The sequence below is a fragment of the Rhinatrema bivittatum genome, chromosome 6 (genome assembly GCF_901001135.1).
Source record: "Rhinatrema bivittatum chromosome 6, aRhiBiv1.1, whole genome shotgun sequence".
Lineage (NCBI taxonomy): Eukaryota > Metazoa > Chordata > Amphibia > Gymnophiona > Rhinatrematidae > Rhinatrema > Rhinatrema bivittatum.
The window spans coordinates 121,387,435-121,411,028 of NC_042620.1; the positions used below are offsets into that span (position 1 = coordinate 121,387,435).

At 43.4% G+C, this 23,594-nt stretch overlaps 1 protein-coding gene across 1 annotated transcript in view; it reads right to left on the minus strand.

The window, feature by feature from the left end:
• Window positions 1-23,594, minus strand: part of PDE11A (phosphodiesterase 11A) — an 815,296-nt gene that overhangs the window by 153,318 nt on the left and 638,384 nt on the right. Inside the window, exons 11-12 of the mRNA XM_029605882.1 lie at window positions 6,525-6,671; window positions 6,254-6,361 (exon numbers count right to left, since the gene is read on the minus strand). Of these exons, the coding sequence (XP_029461742.1) occupies window positions 6,254-6,361; window positions 6,525-6,671 (255 nt within the window). The remainder of the gene's footprint in view (window positions 1-6,253; window positions 6,362-6,524; window positions 6,672-23,594) is intronic.

Genomic DNA, 23,594 nt, shown 5'->3' on the forward strand with positions numbered 1-23,594 from the left:
TGCTGGCGGGTTAGGCTCCACCTGCAGCCCCGCCACCTCTCCTGGTGCCGCCGACCCACTGCCCCCCCCCCCGGGTGTGCCTCCCTATGCAAATGCATGGTATGCACACCCGGTCGAGCTGGGCCGAATCCCAGGTGCTAAATCTTTCAACGCTCTTCAAGCTTTCTTTAATCACTTTTCATTCTCTCTACTCCTTTAGGCATATCCACTCTGCTGCAAATCCTGGTACCGTCTGCAAATACACACATTTTACCTTCTATCCCTTCCGCAATTTTGCTCATGAAGATATTGAACAAAATCAGTCCTAAAACTGATCCTTGTGGCACTCCACTTAACACTGTTCTCTTTTCAGAGTAGGCTCCGTTTACCTTTATACATTGTCTCCTGTCAGTCAACCAGTTTATAATTCACTTCACCACTTTGGCACCCTCTCTCCAGCTTCTCATTTTATTCCTGAGCCTCCTATAGGGGACCGAACTGAAAGCTTTGCTGAAATCCAAGTAAATCACATGAAGTGCTCTTCCTTGATCCATTTCTCTAGTTACTCAATACAAGTAAGCAGATTTGTCTGACAGGACAACCCCTAGTAAATCCGTGCTGCCTCAGATCCAGGGACACAGAGGTAGGTCTTGTCAGATGAATCTAATCAATTTCTTTGACTGGGTGATCAGAGAGAGTTAGACCAGGAGAGAGCACTAGCTGTTGTGTACTTGGATTTCAGCAAGGCCTTTGACACAGTTCCACATAGGCAACATATAAGCAAGAGCATCCTAGGTAAGGCCCCTAAAGTAACTATCTGGGTTAGAAACTGGTTGAGTGAGAGGCAACAAAGGGGTAATGGTAATGGAGGTTACTGCAAGGAAAGTGCGGTTACCAGTAGTGTGCCACAGGGATCGATCCTTGATCTGGTTCTGTTCAACATTTTCGTTAACTATACTTATTTATTTATTTTATTTCTCATTTCTTGTATAGTGCACATCAGATTCCAGATCTGGCCAGAGCAATTTACAATTAAAACACAATAAAATACATTCAAAATAAAAACTTCAAAACAAAAGAAAAAACCTCTCAAATCTATCTATACCACTCACAACATAAAAAACTTGCCCAAGCTATGATGGAAAAAGCTAGGTTACCTTTTTCCTAAAACTGAGATAGTTCTATTCCGCCCTCACCTCCAAAGGTGCTGAGTTCCACAACTCAGGACCACCAACTGAGAACACACTTTTCCTATTAGACACTTTACAGGCATCCTGTCTAGATGGAACCAACACTAACACAGCTGATTTACTGAAGAAGGGATATTGGAAAAGGTTTGTCTTTATGCAGATGATACCAAAACCTTCAACAGGGTAGGCACTCTGGAAAGTGATGAAAACATGAAGGCTCTAGTGGAGCTTAAAGAATGATCTAGAGTCTGGCAGCTAAGATTTAATGCTAAAAAATGCAGAGTCATGCATGTGGATTGCAAAAACTCAAGACAGCAGTACCCTATAAGGATGAAGTTCTTCTGCGCAAAAAACGAGAGTGGTGATTATATCTGATGATCGTAAGGTGGTAAACATGTAGATAAGGTGCATGAAAAAAGCCAGAAGGATGTTTGGGTGCACCAGCGAGAGGAATAGTTAGCAGGAAAAAGGAGGTGATATTGTTTCTGTATATGTCACTGGAGAGACCTCATCTGCAGGCCGAGAGCACTGTTTATCCCCCCCGTTTGGCTATGCATTTTAGATGTGCTATTATTACTCTTTTTACTGTAAGGGGTGATAATAGCGTATGGAAAACGTGTGGCCAAACCCCCCCCCCCGAAACTAATAGCGCTCATCTCATCTAAATGTATCTTGATGAGCCTATAGGTTATTCCCGCGGAATACTGAAAGTAAAATATGTGCCCAAAGGCAGGCGTTAATTTGAAAGCACTGGGAAAAGTGTACACAAAAGCAGAAAAAACTGCTTTTCTGTACACCCTCCAACTTAATATCATAGCTATATTAAGTTGGAGGCACCAAAAATAAAAAAAAATACAAAACAAAAAAAAAAAAAAGTGGGTTCGTAAACTGACGCCAGTAAAATTAAGTGTCGGTTGTCGGACTTGCTGACAGCTGCCTCCTTATTAGTGTGCGGCCTAGTTTGAAAGCAAAACCGCGCACCCAGGAGAGGTGCCTGAGTGCATATCGGGAGAGCGGGCGCTCGACTTGGAGTGCCGGCTCTCCCGCACCTCTTATTGTATTGGCCTGTTGGAGAACTATGAACAATTCTGTAAACCACACCTTCAAAAGTATTTACACCGAAAAGAGTTGGTCCAGATAGCAGCTACTAAAATGGCTGATGGTCTTCATTATAAAACATATGGGAACAGACTTAAAGATCTAAACATGTATACTCTATAGAAAAGATGGGAAAAGGGAGATATGAAAGAGACATTTAAAAAACCACTAAGGAAGCCAGATCTTTCAACAGAAAGAGACTCTGGAAGAAGGGGTCATGGGAAGAGGGTGAAAGGTGGTGCACTCAGGAGTAAACTAAGGAAATATTTTTTTCAGAAAAGGTGATGACTCATGGCTCAACCTCCTTAGGTAGATGGTGGAGACAAGGGCAGTGTCAGAATTCAAGAAAGCTTGAGACAAGCACAGAGGATCTCTGAAGGAGAGGAAGGGGCTATAAAGTTGAACAGGAGATGTGGATGGACCCTATGGTCTTTATCTGCTGGTATGTTCTATGTTTCTAAAAACTGAACTGGAAACCTCAAAAAGCCAAACTCTACATGCAGTGCAACCCTGCAGAAAGAGAAATATATTTCCCCCTTACTGAGCAATATGCAAAGATAGAGGAGATATCCATTCCCAAAGCTTACATGTTCCAATCACTAAACTGAAAATAAGTCCTGGACTTAGCCAGACAAACCACTGCATTTAAAATCCTGCTGGTCAGACTGCACTGGACTTAGCTGGCTACCTTTTTATCTGGTTATAACGTTAGCCAGATAGGTCTGGAGGCTTTCCAGGACAGGGCCAGTTATAAGGCTGGTGGATTTCAGGAGACCCCGGTTAGGGTACATAAGGAGGTGGGGAAGATTCCAATGCTCTCTATTTCCACACAAAGTGGGCTGGAACAGAGGTGGCTTGCCTCAGAATGATACCACTTTTGACCTTTTTTATGAAGATCACTGTCTTGGATTTTGGGGAAAGTTTGTGGCCCTACTTCCTACTCTGAAGGAGAAGATCAGGAGAGGTTCTAATCTCTGCTCCCTGGAACATTTCATCTAAGACAGCCTGTGAATCACCTTGTGAGAAAAATATTTTTGACACATCTGAAGATACCCTCTTGGAGCCTTTATCCTGGGGAGAGGTAAATTGGGAGACTAGATATTTTTTGTATGCCAGTAATTTTGGAAGGGAATTTTTTTTTCTACCTGGGAAGCCTCGTTTGTTCAGTCCATGGAGGGTGAGAGCTTTCCCCAGCCTGGATACTGAGAGACCCTTGCGCAGATACAGAGAAGATTGGAGACTTGTGATTTCCATCTGTTGGGCCAAGAACTGATGTGAACTGGGCCATTCTGCCAATTAAGAACTTTTTTTGTAGTAAAGAATTATTTTGAATACTCAAGCTGAGCCTCCAGAGGGTTTTGTTGGCACTCACATCCCTTTAAAGGCGAAAGTGACCTGATCCCTCCCAGTATAGTGAAAGCGAGAGTCACCCCTCCACCTTGAGTCTTGGAGAATTTACTCCTCCTCCACCAGAAAAGAACCCTATCCAGGGGCCCTTGGATTGCATTGGAATGGGAGAGAAGTGGAGAACTGACCCCGAGACCCTCGTGTGCCCCTCCCATCCTAGTTCATAAACCGGAGCAAGGACTATACAAGTAACTGGGGCCCAATCCCAGTAAACATTTAACTACTAGGGTAAGGGCTTTAAATGTGGACCTTGCGTCAACAGGGAGCCAATGTAGTTCCTATAGCACTGGAGATATATGATCAGACATCCACCCTCCCACTAACAGCCAGGCTGCAGGATTCTGAGTAAGTTTACATTTCTGGATTCTATTCTTTAGGAGCCCCAGAATCAGCACATTGAAATAATCTAACCGTGCTGTGAAATTTGCATGAATAACTGCAAGTGCATCTCTTCCCAGAGGAAGGAATCCCCCATGACTCATGCACAAGTTGCGCTCTTCCTCCCTCCATCCTTCAGGCCTTCGGCGATACCACAGGACCACAGCAGATCCTCCAATACAGGCGCATGACTCCTGCGCCCTGCTGCTGTCGCTATTAGGCTCTTCCGCACCTGCGTGAACCCATGGAACTGCAGATGTATTTAGCTGCACGGTGTAATGATGGAGCAGGCCTACTGCTCTCACCTTCCCATGCGCAGGGCTGGCACTCACTGCTATGTATGAGGGGCTGACAGTGGAGCATACATGCTGCTGCCGCAATGCCATCCCCCAAAACTGTGCCACTCTAGATGACTGCCAAGGTGACCTAATGGTTGTACTGGCCCTAATTATCTTCCTAGAAAAATGAAAAAGCAGAACTATATTGCAACATGTGTTACTCATTTAAAGCTCCATGATCTGGACAGAAAATACTGATTGACAGTCACTAAAGAGCTAAATAACATTTTTGTAAAATATCATAAAAAAACAACTTTTTTTTTTTGTAAAAGTCAAAATCTTATGGTCTGGTATATCATCCTGCAAGCGGATGAACTGCTCAGCCTATGGAGGGAATAACCAACCAGTTCACGTGATTTGATAAATATTTGTAAATCATTTTTTTTCTAAGTTTCCAAGTATTACTATTTGTGTTATAAGCAGAAAGAAGCTAGCTGACAAATGCAGGCGGACACTTGCTTAAACATAATTGATAGCACTCAACTGCTCGGAGCTGATACAGACCCTCATTTACTAGGAGGCCAATGAGATAAAGCACGCCCAGCCTAGCACAGAGGTTTCAGCGCGACTGGATGCGCGTTCTGGACACACTAGACTAGCACCCGATGCAATAAGGGGATTAGCGCGTCCAAAACGTGCACCCAAACAACGGCTTAGCCTACAGCGCTCATCACATGCAGATTCCACATAGGTGAGAGGCTATTAGCTATTGCCCCCTGATGCAGAAAATCCCCTGGCACCCAATGCACACTTGTTAACGCGGCAAACTTAACTCCAGCCCCAGAGCTGGCGTCAAGTCATTCCGCGAGTGAAGGGCTCGTGGCAACAGCTGCCTCTGGCAGTTCCTGGGTGCTGGCGGCCGCTGCTGGCTCTGGCCGTGACGTGCGGGGCTCACTTCGCAAATGTATCAGCAGCAGCAGAGCTACCCCGCACCACTTCTCCTGCGCCCTTCTTTCCTCTGATCAAGTGCTTCTTCAAGAGCTGTTTTTCCCTTTCCATCCTTTTGCCGTAAGCGAGGTGGATTTGAGCTGGGCTGGTTTCTCTGTGCCTGCAGAAAAGGCAGTTGGTGCTTGGTTGTGTGTGTGTGTGTGGAGGGGGGATTGTTGGGATGTCCTGTAGCTCCTGAAACATTTCCTCCCCTAACGCGTCTTTTTTAACGCAGCAGCTCATTTTAATATTGCATCGGGCGCCCAGGAGGAAGCAGCTGTACATGCATGAGTTAAAATGGGCACTCAGTACGAGCTCTCATTTTAACACACATCTTATTGTATCGGCCAATAAGCATTTACAAAACGGGAGAAAAGCCTTGGTAAATCAGGCCCTTAGTTTGATTTTCTTTATTTCTAGATCACCGTTCCAATTTTAGCTCAAGGCAGTTTACACCAGTTTTGAAGTGCTGAGTCTGAAAGGCTATGTCCCCCGGGAGGTGGCAGGCAGGGGACCTTCCAAGATGACTCTCTCGCCCCCTTACACATTTTGCTAAACATGCCACATCCTGTACTTTATAGCGAAAAAACAAAAGGATCGGTATAACAAAGGAGTTACAGTTTTTACACATATCTATGCTAATTTGTCTCTTATATATGTGTGTTTTGATTTTAATTTTATTTTGTTTATAATAGCTCCTGATGCAGCTCATACGTGGGCGAAACTCGGCCAGAGTCGGGCAAGTTCAAATAAAGAATCCTTTGCTATATCCTTTTGTTTTTTCGCTATCCAGCATTATTGATTGGCTTCCGCTTTGTTTTTTTGGGTACATCCTGTACTTTTGATTCAGTATACTGAAAAAAAAAAATTCAAACAGACCATCAGCATTGGCATAACACGAGTTCTTCTACTGGCTTCTATTAATTAATTACTTACAGTTAACATTGCGAACATCAGCTGGCACACATTGAAAGCATGTCGCCAGTTATGATAGAGAACCATTCGATAATTCTTTCTCACTGTTAACAGCCACCTGCACAGGGTCTGAAACACAAAGAAATATCAAATGGGATCACAGAGGTATTACTTGTTCATGCACGTATTTATGCACTGATATATGTATGTACGTATGGATGGATGATTGCAGTACACCTGACCCTGCCAATGCCAAAGATACCCAAAGCAGCAGCACGGTGCAGATTGTTACCTCGTAGTCAATTTTAAATTTCTGAACCATTCCCAGCTCCATAAACATTCGCAGGGCTGCAGTGATCATGGCATCCATGTCCAAGGAGAAGTCATCAAAATGGATCTCATCAATAGCAAGCTCTGACACCAGCGGGATGTTTGCTGCCTAGGAAGGCAAGAAACACACTCAGAAAAGTAGAAGGAAGCCTCAACTTCTTAAATAATTCAACAGGCAAGGGTTTTTTTTTTTCCCTTCCTTTGAATTTTTCATTCATTCCTTACAAATGGCTGAAAGAGAAGGCTTGACCAAAGCTCCCTGAAAATAATAATAAATAAAAAAAAAAATCAAAGACCAGAAAGAATTTGTATCTTATCAAGGAGCTGTGAAAGCCATAAGCCAAAAAGAAAAAGAGAAAATAATTGACAAGGTGGCTTGAACTAGCGGATTTATAAATGGTACTATTGTATACTTGTATACATTGGTTGATTATTTGTTGTGTATTAAAAATGATTTTGTACACAATGCATGTGAGTGGAATAGGAACTGGAGGAGGGAGGTAAAGACGAGGGAGTCAGGGAGAAAAAAAAGATCTAAGAAGCAGATTGTAAGAGAAGGGTACGAGAAAGAGAATAAGTGGAAAAGAGGAGACATTTGACAGAAACTTGCTGCTAAGAGAGACTTGGTCTGCAGTCCCATACCCCAGGTATTTCCCGACTGTCTGAGACAGAGATTTCAGATATTGATTTTATTTTTTAACCCACCACTTGGGGTAGAGGGCTTAACTGTCCCTAATTAATAACTAGTTTTCTTATTTTAATACTTCTAAATAAACAAAACCTTATTTCCAACATGGTATATATCATCCTTTTAATTTTTCAAATCAATGTTTATTGTACCAAAAACTTAACTCAATCAAAAACTCAACAAGCTTTTACAGCTGGACTGGTTCAAAATTTTTCTATCCTAGCAATCCGAACCTCCCCTTTCCCCATTCTCCCCACACCAGAAGCACAACGAATAGTAAAAGTAAAGAAGTGAGAGCCCCAAAACCCACCTATCAATAACACATCTTAGTATTGCTTATCACACACCAAGTAAGATAAGGCTCCCAGATATTAGATAAATGGTAACGATTCTTTAGGAATCACAGTTAATTGGAATAATATCTTCTGAAGAATACAATGCACCATACCAGCATTTAAAAGTTATACAAGGTTAATTTTCTTTCTTCATTTTTTATGCAGACCATCAACTTTTACATTATGTTAAATTGTACTAATCAAAAGATCATAATATACTGCTCCAGTATACGAAAAAATCTTTTATGGGTTAAAGTTTTCAATAATTGAATCTATTCTGTCCACACTACATGTTACTACATGCAGCTCTACAGACAGCTAACATTAATTCAGCTTAATACATGGAGACCAGTAGTGTCCAACATTTATTAGCAGAAACTCTAAATATAAAACTTATTAGATGTTGACAAACAATAACGGTCTCAGAGATTTTGTAGAACATGGGTCTCAACCCAGTCCTCTGTTCACACCTAGCCAGTGAGGTTTTCAGGACATCCACAATGGAAGCAGTGCATGCAGATGTAACATAGTAATATAGTAATGATGGCAGAAAAAGATCAAATGGCCCTTTCAGTCTGCCCAACAAGTTTCTTATGGTAGTAACTGCCGCTCCGTGTTTCTGTTAAGGGTAGACCCCACTGCTCCGTGCAGGTAACTCCCAAGACTTATGTTATTAATTCAGCATACCTCATACATATTCACTGTGGATAACCTGAAAACCTGACTGGCTAGGTGTGTCCTGAGGACTGGGTTGAGAACCACTGTCTTAAGAGCGGCCTAATGACTGTATGGTAAAAATCATTGCCCTCTCTAGGCTCTGGAGAGATAGGCGGCTGAGACTGGCTGCAGGCCTCTCTGAAAGCTGGCCCCAAAATGGAGAATCTTCGCACTCAGAAGAAAATTCCCCACATATTTAGTGGCTTGCCCAGTCAGAGCACAGGACACAGGCCTCTTAGGAAAGACATAACATATGTTAATGCAGTTTTCCTATAATGTCAGCAGGTTGCAACATAGGACATGAACAAAGTATAAACAGAGTCTAAGGATATGAAAATAATACAATGCAATAATGTAACAATGTTTCTGGCAGGACAGAAACGAATGGAAAACAAAACACATATTTGGGTAGCCAATGATGATCATTTTCCAGTAGGAGTTTGATACCTTAATTCCACATTGATATGCATAATGACTAAATTCATATTTTACAGAGTGTGAAATCAGTAAAAATGAAAGGCAGTGATAATGGAGATTAAAACGCCAGAACTTAGGCTCCTAAAACCAAATTCCCCACGGATGAGACCTAAGAACTTGCCTCAAAGTGTTTTTCATTGACACCCCCACAAAATACAGCAATCTGCTTTCATTCTTTTCTGAAAGCTTGAAAAGAGTAGCATGGTAGCCTTGTTAGTCCACTTGAATATTTAACTTCTGATTTTTATTTTCCACCTTATGTGACTGATCAGCCATTTCAAAGTGGATTAAATTTAGATACTGTAGGTATTTCCCTGTCCTCAGAGGCTTACAATCTAAGGGGTGGATTTTAAGAGCCCTACTCGCCGGTGAGCCTATTTTACATAGGCCTACCGGCGCGCGCAGAGCCCCGGGACTCGCGTAAGTCCCGGGGTTTTCGGAGGGGGGCGTGTCGGGGGCGGGGCCGAGCGCCGCGCCGTTTTCGGGGCGTGTCGGCAGCGTTTTGGGGGCGGGCCCAGGGGCATGGTTACGGCCCGGGGCGGTCCAGGGGCGTGGCTGCACCCTCCGTACCCGCCCCCAGGTCGCGTCCCGGCGCGCTAGGGGCCCGCTGGCGCGCGGGGATTTACGTCTCCCTCCGGGAGGCGTAAATCCCCCGACAAAGGTAAGGGGGGGGTTTAGACAGGGCCGGGCGGGTGGGTTAGGTAGGGGAAGGGAGGGGAAGGTGAGGGGAGGGCGTTAGAGGATTCCCTCCAAGGCCGCTCCGATTTCGGAGCGGCCTTGGAGGGAACGGGGGTAGGCTGCGCGGCTCGGCGCGCGCCGGCTATACGTAATCGATAGCTTTGCGCGCGCCGATCCAGGATTTTAGCGGATACGCGCGTATCTACTAAAATCCCGCGTACTTTTGCTTGCGCCTGATGCGCCAGCAAAAGTACACGAACGCGCCGTGTTTGAAAATCTACCCCTAAGGGTCTGATTTTAAAAAGCATTTACACGTCTAAAACTGGGCAATATCTTTCACGGGACCAACTCAATACATCTCTGTCTAGATTTTGAGAGCTATGCTCCTTTCATCAGGCCATGAGAGCAAGTGTATTTATAAGGGAAACTCTTATTACAGACGTGATACCTAAAAGTAAAAATCTGATGCCAGGCGAGGACAATCAGATAGCTCAGCTGACACCCAAAATTTCCAATCTGGAGCTAATAGCAAGATTGGAGGGAGAGAAAAAGAGAGTTGACCACCCTGTGCTCATTAAGTGGAGACAGGAAAGTACAACCCACCACTGGTCCAAGGAAGAAGCAAGTATCCAGCAGGGAAGAAGGTGAACAATATCCAAATAACTTTGCCACTCACTGGTTTACTGAATATTATTGCATTTATAGACCTCTATTACCGTATTTCCACGCATATAACCCGCGGGTAATGTGCGTTTTTACCTACCCCGCATGCCTCCGCGGGGTATAAACGTGGGCGGGTTATCCAGAAAAATTTTTACATGAAAACGACTAACAGAATACCTAACCAAAGGGAGACGTACCAGTATATCGGTAAACAAGCAATAGTTAAGCAACGCTATTGGGTGCAGCGTTGCAGCGTAAGCCCCTTGGCAGCCGCTATATATAGCTCACTCTGTCAATTGCAGCCGGCATACTGTTTGCTCCACTCTCTCAGCAATGTCCACTGAGCAAAAATTTCCTGATTCAGCTCTGCAGATCCAGCAATGTTGGGACGTAAGTCTGGTTAGTCTGTACGTCTGTACTTTTGCTGCTCTCTTTTTCATGATGTAATTTGATTAAAAGCATGATGCTTTTATTTGATGGACTCTACGTAAAAAAAGATCACCTAGGAAGGGGTACGCGACGACCTGAGCTTTTGCTAAAGGGTACGTATCAACGGTTCCCACTATTTTCTAAGGAAAAGCATGTGACTTTGTTAGGCCAACGGTTGGGCTTTAGGTCAAATGATGAAACAGCGCTTAAGTAATGGTTACCGATTATGAATGGGTAACCATTTGATTATGAATTCTCCCGGTTTCGATCTTTTGTTTATTTGTATGTCTTAGTTGCACACTATATCGTGATTGCTCCCAAAAAACCTTAAAGGTAAAAGGTAGCATATTTAACAAAACATATAACGACGATTGGTTATAATGGGGCGATCGGTATGGCTTCGTCGTTGAATATAACGGTAATCGGGCGTTGCGGGTTATATGAGGAGGCGGGGTATATTAAAACTTTCTTACATAAATCTTGAAAACCTGCGGGTTATGTGTGTGGGCGGGTTATATACGTGGGCGGGTTATTGTCGTGGAAATACGGTAGTTTAATTACAATACACTTGACTCTAATTGCTTTCCACATAACCAAAGTTGCTCTTCTGACATCACCAACATCTGGAATTGGGCAGAGAAAGCACTTTCATCATACCCCAACCATAAAAAGTAACATAGTAATGATGGCAGAAAAAGACCAAAATGTCCATCCAGTCTGCCCAGCAAGCTTCCCATGGTAGTAAATGCCACTCTATGCAGGTTACTCCATGTTTCTGTCACTTGAATTAAGTATAAGAAGCTAAAAACACTTGCTCCCTCTTAAGACATTATGGAATATGCAGATGGTTTAACATGTTGCTGCTAGGCTGGTTTCTATTTGCGGCCTGAGGGACTATATTATGTTAACTCTTTTTCAACTTCACTGGTTTCCAGTACTTTACAGGGTTTGCTTTAAGGTTAATTGCCGATCATTCAAGGCTATTCATGGCCTGGCGCCATTTGTCAATTAATCTTTTAAAATAATCTCCAGAATGGCATTTATGTTATGAGTCCCCTTTTTTTAAAGAATTTAAATTAGCCAAGACTAGGTCCTCAGCCTTTTCTTGTGTGGCCCCTGCCTTATGGAATTCCTTGTCTAAAAAACTGAGATTGGAAGAAATATGTTTCAGATTTAGGCAAGTTTTGAAAGCTTGTTTGTTCCAAGAAGCATTTAATAATTCTGTCTAATAATGTATTAGGTTTAATTTAGATGTACTCTGTTGGTTTTGTTGATTATAGTCAGGGCTTAATTTGTAGGAAAAAAAAAATAAGTGGAACTTGGAAAGGGGAGGTGTGGGGGACCAGAGCCAGGGTGGGTTGTGACCTGTGTAAGAGGGCAGGGCCAAGGTTTGGTGTGAACTCTCTCTCCGAACACATGCCCAAAAATATTTGTTACACTCTTCCTCGTCTCCTTACCTCATTGATCTCATCCCAGTTTACACCAGTGCTCAACCCCTAGCCATCCCCAATGAGCACTGGTGGGGTGAAGGATGATTGGGAGTACAGCACTGGTGAGGGCTGCGGATGAAGGATCACTGGGGTTAGAAGGAGGAGGAGGATGATACAGAGAATGTGACCTCTCTCTTTACTTTGCTCTTCCTCCACTCTGTTCTGGAGATCCTGGTCCTCCATTCCCAGCCACTCCGCCCCATGATTCCTCCAGTCATCCTCAAAGTCTTCATTACCCTTAGTAGTCTTAAAGACCCCCAAGCCTCATCCCCGATTCTAGGTGGTTCTCAAGTTTGCCCTCCTCCCACTGGATGGCCATAAATTCTCTTCCAGAAAATTATCCTCTCCAGCAATTCTCCTCCTCTCCCTCCTTGTCCAGTAAGGCATGCCCTTCCTTTTCAAGCACAAATCAGCTGACTTTCCTCTGCTTTGGGGGTTGGTGGCAGGCTGGCATGTACTGCTCACTGTCAGCCTCCTTGGATGATAGAGTCTGGAATTCAAAAGTGCGGCATGTTCTTTGCCTCCTTGAGGGAAGGAGGAAAGCAGGGAGCAGCACCATGTGCCTTCTTCACTCTCTCCCTTCAACCACCATTCCCTCCCCTCATTCACTTTTCCCCCGTCCCTCTTTGATCACCTCACTTACAGACTGCACCTCTGCTCTGATCATCTTACACCTCAATCACATTTACTCCACATACTCACTCATCCTACCAACCCTCTGATCCCCTCAATCACTCAACCATGATATCACTCGAATTAAGAATAAGAAGCTAAAAATTCTTGCTCCCTGTTAAGACATTATGGAGTATGCAGATGGTTCAACATGCTACTGCTAGGTTGGTTTCTACTTGCGGCATGAGTTTGAAGCTTTGATGATTGTGCATTCGTTTGCGACGAAATAGGAAATAGAGACGATATTTCCTATTTCATCGCATTTCTGGGGGGGGGGGCAATAAAACAATAAGAAAACCCACGAAATTTCCAAAAAACCCTAAACCCACCCCAACCCTTCAAATTTAATTAATTGCAACCCCACCAAAGCTTGCCGAAATTCCCTAGTGGTCCAGCGGGGGTCCCGGGAGTGATATCTCCCTCTTGGGCCATCTGCTGCCACTCATCAAAATGGCGCCGATGGCCCTTTGCCCTTACCATGTGACGGGGCTTTCGGTGCCATTGGTCGGCCCCTGTCACATGGTAGGAGCAATGGATGGCTCGTGCCATTTTTTAAGATGGCACCGGCCGTCTATTGCTCCTACCATGTGACAGAGGCCGGCCAATGGCACTGATAGCCCCTGTCACACGGTAAGGGTAAAGGGCCATCAGCGCCATTTTGATTACTGGTCGCCGACAGCCTGAGAGCTGGAGATCGCTCCCGGGACCCCCGCTGGACCACCAGGGAATTTCGGCAAGTTTGGGGGGGTTTGCAATTAATTAAATTTGAAGGGTTGGGGTGGGTTTGGTTTCTTTTTTTTTTTTACTACCCCCCCGTTATAATTAAGTTTCATGCTTCGTTTTGGGGAGTAGCCGAAATAAAATCGGCCTGAACTGCGGGAAAACGAAATTTCCTGCAGCGGGCTGATAATGAAGGCCGAACCAAAAGGTTCGGCCGAATCACATGACACTATTGCTCACAAGTTTCAAAGTTGTGATAATTGAAGATCTTTTTGCATCTGCACTATGCTGTGCAGCGTCTGCTTTAGGATCACACCTTCTCCTCCTAAATAGAGTAGGGAATGGGGTAACAAGAAATAAGGGATTGATTAGGGAGTAGAATGGCTGTTCTCTGCTCTGTCTGCTCCAGACTTACCCCCTCTCTCCTCTTCTTCTACTCCAGCCACTTCCAGGTAGTGGCTGGAGTAGAACATCCTGGCTGCTCTGCCTTTTAAGTCTGAAAAGAATTGGCGGAACTTCCTTCCAGGCTATTCCTCCCACAAATTAAGCCCTGATTTTAGTTTTAGAAGATTTCGGATTGTATGTTTTTTTATTTTATTTTTATATTTTTGTTTTATTAAGAACTTGTGTTTTGATTTTTTTGCATTTTATTGTTTTTATTTTTCATAAGTGTATTATACATCGTTTGGTCTTAAGATGGGTGATTAATAAATCTGAATAAATACATAAAATGAATAAATAATGGGGGTGTCTAGAAGGGAGGGGGTTTTAAAATTGCTACTGGTCAGATTCAAGTTGGGAGGAGACTGACGAGAAACAGGGGTTGGCAGAGGAAGGAGGGGATAATGGAGAGAAAGACAGGGTAGGGCAGAGAAAGAGAACAAGATGGGGCAGGTGAAGAGAAAGAGGGAATGGAGATAAGGAAGGATTGTGGTGGCAGGGAGAGAGAGACAGGGGACAGAGAGCGAGAGAGGGGCTGGAGCATGGAGAGAAAGGGGGGGGGGGGAGACAGAGAGGAACGAAGTAGGTGGGGCTTGGTTGGCTTGGCCCCCCAACCAAAAATGTGTTCTGTTGCCTCGGTACCTTTTATAACTCCAACCAATGTCATGAACATATGAAGCAGTTTTTAATGAAAGTAGTATTGACATTGCAAAATGATTAAAAGCAATCTTATCTTTTTTACAGGCTTTAACCTTGCCAGAGAAAAAAAACGGGTACACTTCAAGGACAGCACACATGTGTGGTGAATCTAGCAGAGGCTTTCCTTTTATCCTGACTTGACTGATTACTTCCTCATTGCAAGTGACTGATTTTTTCAAGGCTTACAGAGGGAATGGTTTAAATATTTTATTCTCACTTACCCAGCATGCCTATCAATCCAGCTGAGCAAAACTACTGAAATATGCAACTAACCTATTTGTTTATATCATACATAAGGATTTAGACAACATACTATTTTCTTTATTTAAGTGGTTCTGGATATATTGCCAATTTCTTAACAAGGGATTCTCACATGAATTTAATTATACATCATAATGAAGCAATGGATGCCTGTTTTTCTGAAAAACAACGTGTGTATATATATATATATATATATATATATATATTGACATAGATAAATACAAAAAAAGATATACCTGGATAAAGAAATCTATCTATATATAGATATATATATATTTATCACAATGTATTTAATTGTTTTATCCTCATGGGGCCTATGCAATAAATATTAGCTTGCACCCTAACAGGCCGATTCATTACAGTTGTTCAGCCGAGCACACTGTTTAACCCCTTATTCTATAAGAGGATTAGCACATCCAAAACGTGTGTCCAACACCCTGTGAAACTAATAGCACTCATCACATGCAAATGCATGTTGATAAGCACTATTAGCAATTCACCCCGATTAAAAAAAAAAAAAATTGGTGCCCAACACACACGATTTTACTCTCCAAAATTAACCCTTGCCCCGGAGCAGGCGTTAATTTTGGAGGAGCTCAAAAAGTGTACAATGCAGAAAATACTGCTTTTCTGTACTTCTTCCGACTTAATATCGTGGCAGTATTAAATTTGAGGAACAAAAGGAGGACATCCTTTAAAAAAAAAAAAAAAAAAGTGCCAGTGGTCAGGCTAGGAAAAGGGACGTTCAATTAACGACCGTCCATTTTCCTAACCTGTGGCTATGCAGCCGGTTAGAAAAACGGACGCTGGTAAAATGGAGCATCCGTTTTCCTAACCAGCTGAAAGCTGACCTCTCCTGGGCGCCTGCTGCCAAGGAGGGGCTAGGGGTGCACAATTTCCCCATGCGCCTCCTTTTTACTGTGGCACTCGATTTAAATATTAAATCGGGCGCCCCAGAGAGGTCGATCGGTGCGCATCAGTCATGGATGCCCATTTTCCCTGTGCCGTATTGCATTGACCTGTTAGACAATGTTTCAAATAACTGGAAATAACATCCTAGGCAGCGAGAGGGAACATCTTAACATGCACATTAAAGTTTTACTGCATAGGATGCTATTTTCAGCAAGTGAAACACTGTTTATTGTATAGTCCCCAAAAGGTTAAAAAATATAAAATATATTGTGACAGAAAAATCATTTAAACACTTTACCCAGTCATATTTTAACAACTGAATTCAAACTACGTTTATTTTCTATCTTTGTTGTTCCAGTTTCTTTCTGTCCTCCACATCCATTTTATTTGTCTTCTCCTGATTCCTTTTCTTGGTTTTCCTTTCCATTTTATCTTCCCTTCTGTCTCTCTCCACCTATTTCATTCACTCTTCCCACCTGTATTTACAAATCTCTCTCTCTCATTTCAAGTCTCACACTCTCCCTTCCATCATCACATCATCACTCCCCTCCAGCTACCCGCATATCTTTTAGTTCCTATTTTTCCATCGTTCAACTTCCCCACTCTTCCATCTACCTCTCTCTTTCCTTCCAGTTCTCAGTTTATTCCATAAAATGTCCAGTTCTCACCCCTTTTCCCAGCCCTTCTCTGATTTTCCCCAGCTCATCTCCAGTTCTTTAATTTGACTCTCTCTCTCCCCCCTCCCCCTTCACCCTCTCCAGTCTGCATCGTCACCTATTCTCTCTAACCCCCTTATCTCCTCTTTTCTGGTAGCCTTCCCCCCCAACACACACAGACAACTTCTCCAGTTCTTCCCCACCCATCTCCCCCCTTTCTGCATCTCAACCTCACAGTTCATCTCCATCTTTCAGGTTGTGCCAGCAATCTGCCAGCGACTTCAGGAGATAAATGGAGGGAGGAGTCCAGGAGTATATGAACTCTCATTGTACTAAGTGCTGCTGAACTAACTGCTGTAGCCTGAGAGGAGAATTTACCAGGGCTTCTATTTCCTTCTCTCTAGAGTTAAAGTGGGGTGGACAGAAGTTCTGGAATCTTGTAGTGGAACATACCACCACACTCTGTGCTCTGACTGAATAAGAATACTATCTAACAGAATTCCAAAAGTCATAATGGCCCCCAAAACTTCATTTACATGTCAAGAATAAACTGGGACACCCCCTCCCATGTCCTCCTGTTCTTTCTCTTGCCTGATTTTCCCCCTGTTCCTACATGTAAATGAAAGGGCCCATCTTATGATGAAGGTTCCTGCGAAATACTGACTCCTACTGGTTATAACTGTGCAGCTCAGGTACAGTATTTCTTCCAGGTCTTACCGGTTGAATTCAATCAATATTTTACATAGCCAATTACTGCAGAGGAAGATTCAATATGTAACAGGCACCTAGTTCTGTTATCATTAAGGCCTGGGTGAACCCTTAGTAAGGTTACTGAATGGGGGGAGGGGGGATTACCACTCACATACAGCCCCCTTCCTTTGAGGGGTCTGGAATGGCCATCCCCCTTGAGAGATTTTTTTATGCGGCCCTCTCCAGAAAGTCTGCAGACAGTACCTTACAGTTTGCTAGCAGTTAGGAGGTGCAGAGGAGATTTTTCCTGTGTTGATTATTCAGGCCCAGTCAAAGGAGCCTGGCAAACCCTGCCCGAGGAGACTGACAGGGTCAGGAGGGTATTCCCTTTCCAGTCCACTCACTGGCTGAATGAGATTTTCCATCTGGGTTGTGTTTGCGGGTTCTTACATTTAATTGTGAGAGCCTATGCAACACCTGGGCTCAGGGTATGGGGAACCCTGTGTCTGGGGCTGCTCAAGTTAGGGAAGATCTGCCTTCCATACCCCCAATGAGGATGGAGGTGTTAGTGACCTGCTGCAAGGAGGAACTCCAATGTTAACTTCCTTTGAAGGGAAAAGGACTTGTTCTGGGATCCAGGAGGAAGGTTTTGACTGCCACTTCCGTGCCGTTTGGAGCAGGGACAACTGCCTGCTTCAGGAGATCCCTCTCATTAGGGGTCTGAAAGAGACCATGAGAACCTAGGATTCAGAAGAGTGGCTAACTGTGAGTAATAGAAACCAACAACCACTGAGGACACCCCGTCTGGTATCTTTATCCTTTGGGGAGAAAGAAAACTGGACTCTCTGTGCAGGGACTGTGCTTAACCTTTTTTTGCCAGTTCTGGAGGGGTTTTCCTGCCCACACAAGGATCCCCTGTCCACCTTGGAACTTCACTTTTCCATGTCCTTGAGGGTGGATGTTTTCTGCCCTGGTACAAAATACCACAACTGCACAGGTAGAGGGAAAAAAAAGACTAATGCAAAAGGAATTCTGTGGTGCAGAAGACTAATTTGTTGTGACATATTTCATCAGTGTTTAAACAGTAAATACTTTGTTTTGGGACACTTTGGGGTGTTTATTTTGGTACCTATAGCACACAGCGAGGATAACAATCCCCCGCCCCCCCCCTCCCAGGGACAATGGAAGAAAAGTCACCATTAGCACTCGGGGCCCTGAACATTAACTATTCCCCCCAACAACAACAACAACAAAAAAAAAAGAATCCACACCCTAGGGAAACAGATCGAAGGAATCCAGCTAGGACTGCCAACTGACTCCAGATTTTCAGTCCTGGTTTCACCCCATTGCATGCTGGGACATTCCGATTTCCCAGCATTCCCTAAGAAAATCAAGACTGTAAGTACCTGCATGCAGGGGAGTAAAACCAGGACTGGATCAACCTGTCCTGAAAATCTGGAGCCAGTTGGCAACCCTAGTTCTAGCCCCAAAGAGATGACAAATACATTTATGGCCCTCATCGGTGTGCAAGTTGCCTTCCAGGATGGGGTTACAAATACAAAACTGTGAATGTGTTTTTTCCTATAATTTATGTCATCAGAAAGGCACTGTTTAGCGATGTCTACTCAATTCTAATTTTTACAGTTACTTTTATTACCAGAAGGATGCTGTATGAGTAACCATAATTGAAAGAAATTAAATCTCCTACCTTAACTTACTTTCAAAAAGTGTGGTGAATATGTATCCTTTGGTAGTTAAAAAAAGAAAAGAAAACAGAAACACATTTAAAAAAATAAAATGATATAGGCAAACAGAGTAGGAAACAGATTGGTGGAAGAATCTATGACAATGCTAACAATCAATAAATCACTTCATTGACTGATAAGGCATCTGCTGTGTGTTGCCAAGGCAACCGCGGACAACATTTTTGGTCAGGTGACCTGATTTGGTCTAAACAGCGGAGCCTCACTTTCCAGGGAGAAATAAAATATAGCATGGGATAATTCTGCTATGTTCTTTTTGAGGGGAATGGAAAATCTGGTAGCACAGTCATTTTCCATTCAAATTACATTCCAGTTTTGTTTCATGGTCTGAAGGTGCCCTAGTTTTTTGACCTAATGGCCTTCCATCTCACTTTGTCTTACAGTCAGTGAGCAAGGAAATGAAGGTACATTTTGCAAATGTTAATAAGATGCTGAAAAGGTTACTAACGCCTTCAGTTAACTGATGAAGCTGCATTTTCAGAAAACTAGCAACGAACATTCTTTTTCAATGCGCCATAAAAATGCTGATTATTCTAAACAGCAGCTCTGATTTCTGTGTCACAGTTCAGATAGTGCACAACACCGATTGCTAGCACTGTAAGAAAAATTATGAAAAATGAAAATGGCACAGGCTCACAAGAATAATATTGTGATAACAGGCAAATGAAAAAAAAAATCTGCCAACATCTTTTGCAAGGTGCATGAGTGGGCCGGGGGGAGGGTGTGTGTTTGAGCAGGGGTGTTTCCTCCTGCACCTCATAAGCCCTCATTCACAATTACCTAGGGCCCCCCCCCAACCCCTGCCTATTTTGTATCCTCTCTCAACTCACTTCAGCTAGTCATTGTAGCGATGGTCCTTGGCCAGAGGCCCAAGCACCAAGGCTCTTGCTAGAACCCTAAGCCTCCACACCAGTCCCAGCCCTGACTATCCTGGAAGCAGAGGACCTGAGATAGGGATTAAACACAGGTCCTCCAATTGGCAACTTGCAGTTTTGTCATCTTTGATAGAAATGCGATAAATCATGCAAAATAAACTAATTAACCAGGCCAGCCCTATGATGGGTTTTAAACTGGCCCCTTGGGATGAGAGTCGCTACATGGCATGCAATGAAAAATACTAAGGCGGTGGCACTGTTACACAAAGGAGGCTTACATTTAAATCTTGGGGAAAGAAATCAGAAGATTCAGTTGTGCCAACCATATTACCTAACCATTTCTAGAAAAGAACTGAATTATATAATTTTAGCTGTAAAACAGTTCATTACAGTAATCGAGTCTCACCAGCTCTTCCTGCCACTGTTTCATACAAAGTCATCTTTAGACCAAGCAGCTTCAAGTTCACATGGAAATTAATGTGCTCCATTTCAAACAGAAACAAAATTATTTTTACAAATCTGCCTAACTGCTAATACAGTTTCCCCAGTATTAAAGCTACTTTATTTCCAATGCTGTCTATTGGAAATCACGTACAAGTACTAATTTGTTTTAAGAAAGAGTACAAAATACACAGGAAGAAGTGGGCAGATACCTCAGTTGATAAAAAGGAAGGCAAGCTGCAACATTACTCACACAGGCCAAGAGATAGCTTCTTGCTGGAGAAAGCCAAAATATGTCAAAAAATATAATGGGAGTGATTAGGATCAGTGCTGGCATTTTTGCTACCCTGTGCAAACAATTACGTGCTGCCCCCCTACTCTTTTTTTTTTTTTAACACAGAATACCCCCCCTCAATTAAACATGCAGAACACAGACTCATTCTCACCAAATTCAGAATAAAGAGACTATAAACTATAACGAGAAACTGAACCGGAAATCGCAAACTGCAACAAGCCAGTCTCTGTATGCGTATGCAGTGCAGCAATGGAGAAACAGAAACATCACCAGTCCTCATAAATCATTCAAACAATAAATCAAGGAATAAAAAACAATCATATTAGCAAAACCATACTTGGAAATATTCTTTTTAAAATGATCTAAGGAATAGAATAAAATCCAATAATTAAGAGCTCATACAAAATGTTAAATATTTCCCAAACAAATTATTTCAAAATGGCAGAAGCAGACATCCAATAAGTAAAACTAATAAGGATGGAAAATTCACTGCTCTCTGTACCTGAAAAATTGTATTTCCAGTCATCCTCAGTAAGGCATGGATTAGTGAGGCAGCACTAATTTTCTTCATACACACACCCAGGCAGGTTCCCATACACAAACACACACACACACATACACCCCCAAGACAGATTTCCATTCACCCCCCTCCCTGCCAGACAGATTCCCATTCACACACACACACCAGACAGGTTCCCATTCATTCACAATCACGCTAAGACTAGTGTAGTAAATTTTAATAATCGTTCAGATTCCACTTTCAAATTAATAAAGTCTTTAATCTTGAACATTTTTTTATTGATCTTTAATTTTTATATATTTTAAAAATTTTATTTTTGTAATTTTTAATGTTTTATTTTTTCAGAGGAAAGGACCTTGGCACTGGTTGAAAACTTACTCAATTGAATTCAAAACCAGTAAGTGCAATCACAGGTCAAAAACCTCTCATTATTTTTATTAATGTTCATTAAAATTCCTTATCCACTCATCCGACTTATAAAATATCTTTATTCTTTGTATATTTAATGTCCACAAGCAAAAGACAAACTATTTTTCTTAATGCATCTAGCAAGATTGTTTCTTGAAAATATGAACTATTTAGAAACAATGCCCATTTAACTTCAAGTTTGACTTATCTGGATATCTCTTCAACTGTATACAGTCCTTTGGATTTGTCAAGATTGTAGCATACTTTTGTATGTTGGGGAATGTCAACGAATGTCTACTCCTCTTTGCCGCGAGGGGGATACCCCCGCGGCATCACATGACTGCTCTGCAGTGCCCCCTAAGGGTCGGCACCATAGGCGACCGCCCCCCCTCCCACTTGGTCGAGTTGTCCTCCCCACCTCCCGAGTTGCACCACCCCTGCCTTGCCTCTGACTACCTCTTTCGCGCGCTTTTCAGAGCCGCAAGCAGCTCGCGCTGCTTACGGCCTGACGAATCTCTACTCCTCTTTGCTGCGAGCAGTATCCCACTCGCAAAATCACATGGCTGCTCTTCAGTGCCCCCTATGGTCAGCACCTTAGGTGACTGCCTAGTTTGCCTAATGGACGTGCCGGCCCTGCAAACAGGTTCCCATTCACACACAGACACACCAGACAGATTCCTATCCCCCATATACACATCCCAGTCAGGTTCTTGTGCACATAGAAATACACACACACAGACATACCCCAGACAGGTTCCTAGTCACATACACACAACCCTCCAGTCAGGCTCCCATTCACATACCCTTCCCCTCTAGTCTGGTTCTCGTTCACATAACCCCCCCCCCCCCCTCCGCCAGTCAGGCTCCTATTGACATAAACCCACCCCCCACCCAGTCAGGCTCCCATTCACACACACCACATTCCCACACCCCAATAAGACTCTCATTCATACACACCACACCTCAGTAAGGCCCTCATTCATACACACCACACCCCACACACTGTAAGGCAGTAAGGCTCTTATTCATTCATTCATTCATTCACACACACACACACACCACCAGGAGCCATTCTGCTGCTCCTCATGTGCCGGCCCATGCTCTAATCAAACCACACGAGCCTAGCACTCCCGCTATGCTGATCTTGTGCATCACAAGATCAGCATAGAAAATGTGGTAGCTGCACGTGTTTTGAACAGTGAACACCAGCACCGAGAAGGAGTAGGAGAACGGGCTCCTTTTTTCTTTGGCTGCCGGTGGGATGGGGTCCACCAGTGGCCTCACAGGTCTCTTCCTCTTCCGGGCTGCTGGTGAGATGCGGTCCACCGGCAGCCTCAAAGGCCGATTACTCTCCCTGCTCCCGATGCCGCCCCACCAAGTGTGCCACACTGTGCAATTGCATAGTTTGCATATCCGGTGGTGCTGGGCCTCGGCATGATGTATATATATCGCTCGGGTTACAATTAAAGATGTGTAAACGTCTTTAAAAGAGATTTGTGAATTAGACAAATCTTCAAAAAATTCTGAAGATTTGTGAAATCGGTCAGCTGAATTGTTTTTTTTTTTAAAGAACCCTGCTCACCTTCTTTCTCCTACCAAACCACAGCTTTCTCTCTCTTCCCTCCCTAACCTACACTTATGGTAGTTTGTGCTGTGCTATGTAGGTTACCCCATGCTTATCTGTTTCCCAGACCATAAAAGTTAGGGTCCTCGTTGGTTGCTGTTTGTATCCAATTCCCCATTATTCCTGTGCTTTTCAGTTTCCCACACTAGCCCTCGTTGATTGCTGTTGAATCCAATTCCCCGTTATGCCTTGCCGTTGAAGCAGAGAGCAATGTGTGAGTTGCATCAAAGTGTCAGTCTTATTGGTTAAGGGTAGTAACTGCTGCATCAGCAAGTTACCCCCATATTTGTTTCCCCAGACCGTAAAAGTTGGAGCCCTCGGTTGCTGAACGAATCCAATTTCCCTTTTTCTCCCTGCTGCTGAAGCAGAAAGCAATGCTAGAGTTGTATCAACAGTAACAAGGCTTATTGGTTAAGGGTAATAACTGCCGCACCATTAAGTTACTCCATGCACCCTTTTCTTCATTTCCATCTTTTAGCCTTTACGGTTCCACAGTGTTTATCCCATGCCCTTTTGAATTCTTTCACAGTTTTGGTTTTCACCACCTCCTCCGGAAGGGCATTCCAGGCATCCACTAC